Source organism: Nanorana parkeri, unplaced genomic scaffold (assembly GCF_000935625.1).
Source record: "Nanorana parkeri isolate BGI_ZX_2015 unplaced genomic scaffold, ASM93562v1 scaffold1947, whole genome shotgun sequence".
Lineage (NCBI taxonomy): Eukaryota > Metazoa > Chordata > Amphibia > Anura > Dicroglossidae > Nanorana > Nanorana parkeri.
Window position 1 is genome coordinate 83,532 of NW_017308215.1, and position 7,301 is coordinate 90,832.

General features: G+C 47.1%; 1 protein-coding gene across 1 annotated transcript in view; it reads left to right on the forward strand.

Moving 5' to 3' along the window:
- Positions 1-2,829: 2,829 nt before the first annotated feature.
- RUBCN (RUN and cysteine rich domain containing beclin 1 interacting protein) overlaps positions 2,830-7,301 on the forward strand; it is a 51,748-nt gene continuing 47,276 nt past the window's right edge. The window contains exon 1 of the mRNA XM_018572144.1: positions 2,830-2,925. Within this exon, the coding sequence (XP_018427646.1) occupies positions 2,888-2,925 (38 nt within the window). The 5' untranslated portion in view covers positions 2,830-2,887. The remainder of the gene's footprint in view (positions 2,926-7,301) is intronic.

Genomic DNA, 7,301 nt, shown 5'->3' on the forward strand with positions numbered 1-7,301 from the left:
TACGATGCTCGGCGGGTTTTCGAACATGTCCGTAAGTTTAAAGTCGTGCGACCTTACAGTAGTAGAGGTCGCACGGCTTCCACACACCTTACGATCATCGTACGATCGCGGGATTTCCCGCGATTCTCGTACGATAATCGTAAGGTGTGTGGGGACCCTAAGAGTGCACACAGCCCACCTAAAGGTGCCCACACACCTTACAATGTATCTGCAGATTTTCTGTGGTCAGATGGAAAAAGTACAACAGATTGGCCCAGGTGGAGATTACTTCATCCACACAGTTTAATGTAGATGGAGGAATCTGTTGCACCTTTTCCATCGGCCCACAGAAAATCTGCAGATAAATTGTAAGGTGTATGGGCACCTTTAGAGTACACACAGCCCACCTGTGAGTGCACACAGTACACCTGTAGCTCAACTGAGAGGCGGACAGCCCACTTGAGAGCTACATAGCCTACCTGAGCGTGTGCATAGTACACCTGAGAACCCCATAGCCCACCTGGAAGTGCGCACAGCCCACCTGAGAGTTGCATAGCCCACCTGAGAGTGCACACAATACACCTGAGAGCTGCACAGCCCATCTGAGAGACTGGACATCCTCCTGAGAGCCCGCACATGCCACCTGGAGACATCAGGGTTTCTCCTTACTCCCTCTCCTGGCTGCCTCTCCTCACTCTCTCCTCTATATTCTTAAAAAAAAACCACTCACGGTGCTAGAGTGTTCGGGTTTCCCTTGAAGAACAGGTGGCAAGCCCACTCTCGACACAACTCATTGGGTTCGCACCGAGCCCCCACACATCACTAGTCAGGACTGTATTCTATAAGACTGTGAGGCAAGTTTGCACAACAACCTAGCCCATGCACTATTAATATGGCTGAACTATAAGTTACCACCTTTTTAGGGAAACAATTCTGGCCTTATGATCTCTTTCTCATTAATAAACTTGGCAAGTTATATTTGTATCAGACAGGCTAGTAAAACAAGTTCACAAGTACTGGGTCTGGGCCCAAAACTGGGCCTGCAATAAATGTTTTTTCATTTCTAAAACGGAACTATTTCTATTGACAATCAGTGTATTTCACCCCAGTCCAAAATATAACCCCCAATTTGCATGGCTGGTTAGTCTATACCAGGGGCGCCCACCATTTTTCGTCTGGAGATCTACTTTTCAAATGACGAGCTCAATGAGATCTACCAATGAAAAAACACCTGCATTCAGGGGCGGGAGGAGGTGTGGCGGTGCATTGAAGTCAATGGCACCGCAGCCACGCCCTCCGCCCACAGTGCGATCGCTCGCACCCGGAACACAGGCACATTAGTGCCTGCGTTCCGGTACAGTGCGATATGCAAAAATGCTGCCAGCACTATTTTTGCAGATCGCACTGGACCGGAATGCAGGCACTAATGTGCCTGTGTTCCGGGTGCGAGCGATCGCACTGTGGGCGGAGGGCGTGGCTGCGGTGCCATTGACTTCAATACAACCCCACACCCAAACGCAGGGAGTCGGCTGGCTTACATTCCAGTGCATCCTAGAGGCCCCGGCGTCTTGTCCTCCCGTGGTTCTCATGTGGCCGACGTTTCACATGGGGAGAGGTGTCCTGCCCCTTATTTTTGAACCTGGACAAAAATGAGCACTTAACCCTTGCAGTGTGAGGGGGAAAGGAGAACTATGAGGTGAGTGATTTTCACTCATCCTCATAGTTCTAGCCGACCTGTGACAATGAGACTGTCACACGTCGGTTCAATAGATCGGGAAGTGAGCAAACACATACCGTCGCTCACTAACTTCTCGATCATCTCCCTGCAGAGAGCCATGGCTGTCACTCACGGCTCCCTGCAGGGATTCCCCCCCTCCCCGCTCCTCTAGCGCTGACTGGCGGAACGGACGGGGGAGGGTACAGCTGGCTCTGCCTCTAGATAGGCAGAGTCAGCTGTCACTCACACAGCTGGGTGGATCTCGACAGTAAGTCCTGGGTCACACCTAGGCGTATTGCATATGCGCGTCTGTCGCGCGTTTTTTTAACCGCGATTCGCGGTAAAAAAATCGCGCTACAAACGCGCGTTTCGGAGGGCTACTTGACTGTATACCAATGGAAACACGCAACAAAAACGGCCCAAAGTAGTACATGTACCTTTTCAGGCGTGGGCCGTTTTGTAGTGCGTTAGGGATGGGCTGAAATACGCCAAGGTGTGAACCAGACCCATTGAAAACAATGGGATTTTCATGTTTGAGCGTTTTGTAGAGCGTTCGTCGAGCGTAGAACGCTCTACAAAACGTTCAGGTGTGAACGAGGGCTAATGTCGGGATCCGTTCTGGCTGCGGTGGTCTCAGTATACCGCGAGCTGTAGCTCGCGATATACTGAGCTTTGGGTAACGGGAGGACGCTAGTTTCTGTCCTCCCGTGACCCTTAGGAGAACTACGGGAAAAAACACTTACCCCATAGTTCTCCTTTAAGAAAAAAATTCCCCCGAGTTCTTCTTTAAGTAATTCTCAGGCCTAAAATGTGAAAGGGTTTAAAGGTTGGATTAAAAGAAAAGTGAAATGCACGTGCACATAATTGAGTATACAAGCAGATCAGGAATTTTCTTCTCACATGGTTGGATAAGTAAACATTCTCACAATAGTTTTCATTGACGATGGTTAGTATATCAGCCTCGCTCATAGTGAACACTATCACGTTCATAGAGAAGAGTGCCTCTGCGTTTCCCATGGATTGATTCCATTGGCACAGCGCCCCCTGGCGGCATTCATTCACACTACAGGAGGTCTGTGTATAGAGTCGCCGTGTGTGCGGAAGGGGCGGGGTTTGATGATGTGGGTGGGGCCCAGGCAGGCTTCGCTGTGTTTTGACGTGAGATGGAAAGTGTCGGGGCCGGGAGCGGATATGGATATCAGCGGCCTGCACCGGGAGCGCTCCGAGGGGTGAGTGGCGTGTATTAGGACAGGTTGATGGATCTGCTGAGCTGTAGTAATGTATGGTGCGGTATTGTAGGGAGGTGGCTGTGTGATCCAATGGCAGTGTGTTACATACACTGAGGAGGAATGTGACCCGGGTAGGTGGATAGGGAGGGTGGCCTGCAATGTACCCTTCAGGGTATTTAGCAGAGTCAGCTGACAAATCGTGAATTGATCAGTGACTGGTGATTGGACAGCTTGGTGAGTGTAGATGACATGTCCTCTGCTGTGCTCTATCATTATTCTCTGTGGGGGGAAGATAGCATTCTGCACCTCTCAGAACACATTCCTAAAGCATAAAACCACCCACACAGCGAGATACCGGGCACATCACATGACACCAGTCCACTCACGTGACAGGGACCATCCGATTTCTTTTCATTTGAGTTGATGATGTAGTATTGGCCTCCAGTGGATAACAGGTCATAGGTGAGGGTGAGACATGCTGGCTTTTTGTCATGGACAGATATAGGATCCACTTGTCAGATCCGAGTATTGGAGTAACACTAATGATGCTGCGTACAGCTCTTTAGCTGAGTTACTCAGGATTGTGAGTAATGCTGTGCACTGTCATCTAATTAGAAGCTCTCACATCCATCACTTATAATGGAAATACAACACACCCTCCTCCTCGGAAATCACTACTGAAAATGTTTTACAGCTGAACTTCGGGATAAGCAAATATTATCTGAGCACGAGAGTCATGTGTATTCTTATTGAATCTCGTTGTGCTTTGTGTAGTTCTTTCAGAACTGTGAAGTCATCCAGTGTGAGACCTTTCTGTCATATAATAAAGACCAGTCACTGCTGCTCTCTCCCTGTGCAGAATGACTGGTCTTGTGTCCTCTCCTCCTGTAGTGGGTGGAGCCTGATGGTCCCCTCCCACCGCTTTGCTCTGGTTTATGTACAGTGCAGTGATGATGTCACTGCTACTTTTACAAGCAAATATATCACTTTGCACAGGCATTTGGTGCACACCTCTACACAGGTTATCTCCCCTTCAGTCTATCATGAATGCTGCTGCCAGACTTATTCACCTAACCAATCGCTCAGTGTCTGCAACCCCCCTCTGTCAATCCCTGCACTGGCTTCCAATAGCCCAAAGGATCAAATTCAAAATCTTAACAACCACTTGCAAAGCCATCCACAACTCTGCCCCCGGCTATATCTCGAACCTTGTCTCAAAGTATCGCCCTAACCTTCCCCTCCGCTCTTCCAAAGACCTCCTGCTCTCTAGCTTCCTCGTCAACTCCTCCCATGCTCGCCTCCAGGACTTCTCTAGAGTCTCTCCCTTCCTATGGAACTCTTTACCCCAACCTGTCTGTCTATCTCCCACTCTGACTGCCTTTAGTGGATCCCTTAAGACTCATATCTTTAGGGAAGCCTATCCCACCTCAACCTAACCACTGAACTATCACATTCTCAAACAATTCATCCCCTCACAGCTACCTCCTCATGTATCACTTCTCCCTCCCTTTTAGATTGTACGCCCTCAGGGGCAGGGCCCTCCTTACCATCGTGTCTTGAATTGTATTGTGATTGTAATGTCTTCCTTATATGTAAAGCGCTGCGCAAACCGTTGGCGCTATATAAATCCTGTATAATAATGTATGTCTTGTGTGGCTTTGAGGAATATTAGAGTTGCAGCTAACGATTATTTTCAAAATCGATTAGTTAGCCGATTATTAAGTTCGATTAATCGGATAAACAATAAAATAAACTTAAAATGGCTCCAGTGATGGGACTACTGGTTTGTATTGAGATTGTAGTCCATCACAGGAGCAAGCTTGGAGCGGTGGAAGAAAAAAAAAGTGTGGTGTGCAATATAGTGAAATACAAAGTGTAAAATTATACAGCAATGAATGCAGAATGGCACTGGCTATCGAGGACTACAAATCCCAGCAATAGTACAATATACAGCGCAATGCAGAGTATCACCAGCTATAGAGGAGCACAACAAATCCCAGCAATAGTACATTATAGCTGGCAGTATTCTGCATTGCTGTATAATGTACTGTTGCTGGGTTTTGTAGTCCTCTATAGCCAATGGTATTCAGCATTGCACCACTGTATAATGTATTATTGCTGGGATTTGTTGTGCTCCTCTATAGCTGGTGGAATTCTGCATGGCGCTGTGCAGATTATCACCAACTATAGGAGTACAACAAATCCCAGCAATACATTATACATACAGTGTATAATGCATTGCTGAGATTTGTGTTCCTATGTATAATATACAGCACAATGTACCATCAGCTATAGAGGAATACAAATCCCAGCAATACATTATAGAGCACCATGTGGGGGAAGTGCAGGCTTACCTGAGCAGTCTTCCAGCAACTTGCTTCTGAGATCGGGACTGTCTATCGGCAGCTGTCCTCCCCCCACACCTGCTCCTCCTTACTACATCTCCCCGCGTGCCGATCGTGGATGTGGGCGGGCGGTGAGTGTGAGGCGGGAAGAAAGTGCGGCATGTAGAACGTGGATGCGGGCGGGCGGGTCTGGCAGCGGTGAGCGTGAGTTGGGGAGGAGGTGCGGTGCGCAGCGTGTGTGGAGCCGTGAACAGGGCCAGCTGATCAGAAGCCGATTAATTGACAACTTTTTCAATAATTGATTATGTCGATTAGTTGTTGCAGCCCTAAGGAATATATTTAAATACAAGTGTTTGTGCCCAGAGTTCCGCTTGAAAGCTTTTTTTCTCCCTCTACTTTGGTCCACACAACCCTGCTTTGAAGTTGGCCATAGACAGGACGTTTAGTTTGTTAGGAAGCAGTATTACCTTTTAAAGCAGGGGTGGGCAACTCTGGGCCCTCCCATAGGGCAGTGCAAGACAGACAGTTACAGTGACAGTTGCATGATTCTCAGAGGCATGTTGGGATTTATAGTTAAAGCACAGCTGGAGGGCCAGAGTTGCCCACTCCTGATTTAAAGGATCCTTGTTATTTCCAACACATGCATTCAATAATTTGCTGTTGTTAAAAAATCCAGACATAGACTGTTTTGCAGCAGACTGCCTTGTCTCTGAAAGGGATACATGGTGTCTGTGTGTAGGTTTGCAACCTGAGCCAGCACTACAGGAAGAGGCACTCGGCTACAAAGGAAAGTTCTTCCCCAGCATGAGAAGACATGAGGATTTAAAAGGAAGAGCAGCAAAGAGAAGGGAAACAACCATGGATTACAGTAAGGCGCACATTACAGTATTGGTTTATGTTAAAAAATCTGAGGGTTTAATGTCACTTTAAGCTTAGTAGCACAGTTTTGGTTTGGACTTCTCAAGTCTGAAAAACATTTACTGTCTGTGCAAAGCCATGCAGCCAGAGGTGACACAAGGTGACTTCTACGTTTTCCTTTTGAACATAATGAGGAGAAAAGTCACCGGAACTCCAGCTGTGATGCACCTTGTCATTTATTGACGCAAGTTCATATTATCACTAAGCAAACAACGTTTCAGGCCGCAGAGGGTCCCTTTATCAGGCAAACAATGGGATGTCATTTTGCTTTGTGATATGATAAACTTGCGTCAATAAATGACAAGGTGCGTCACAGTTGGAGTGCCGGTGACTTTTCTCCTTATTGCTTTTAAGTGCGGCGTCATCTGCTTATCATTGTAGCACCCATTATAACTTCTTGGGACCTATCAGTCAGCAGTGCAATGGGATATGTACAGACTTCTGTTGAACGTCATCAAATCTGGAGGTTTTTATAAAGCCGAACTTCAGGCACAAAAACCTCCATGCCAATGTACTGTATTCCTCAATAACCAAAAAGGATAGAAATCCACTTTGCGTGCACCAAATGCTGTGACATTATCACTGTGCTGGACATAGTCTATGCTGTGATAAACCCACTACAGGCTGCCTGCAGAGAACTACATGAGGGGGCGGAGACAAGACCAGTCACCCTGTACTAGGAGGGAGAGCAGCAAAGATCGGTCTTTATTACAGAAAGCTCCTGCACAGAGAAGTCTCACACTGGATTACTGCACAGACTTGGAAGAAATACACAAAGCACCCCAAGATTGAAGTAAGAATACACACGGCTCTTGTATTTAGACAATAGTAGCTTACCCCAAAGTTCAGCTTTAAAGTTAAATTGTAACAACTATATACTCAGCAAACATAGACAGCATCGGTCTTTGTTTGCAGAGTAATTTGTTGTTCCAGGTTTCCTGGGATTTGTGAGTAAATTGTATTGTTAGATAAGGAAAGAATCTAAAGGACAGAAAATGCCGAGGTGGGCAAAATGCAAGGGAGCTGCAAGGAAGGAAATACACTGACTGCCACAACCGACTTGATTTAAAGGTTGCTGCCCCATGGCTGTCATCCTGATCTTATATTCACGAT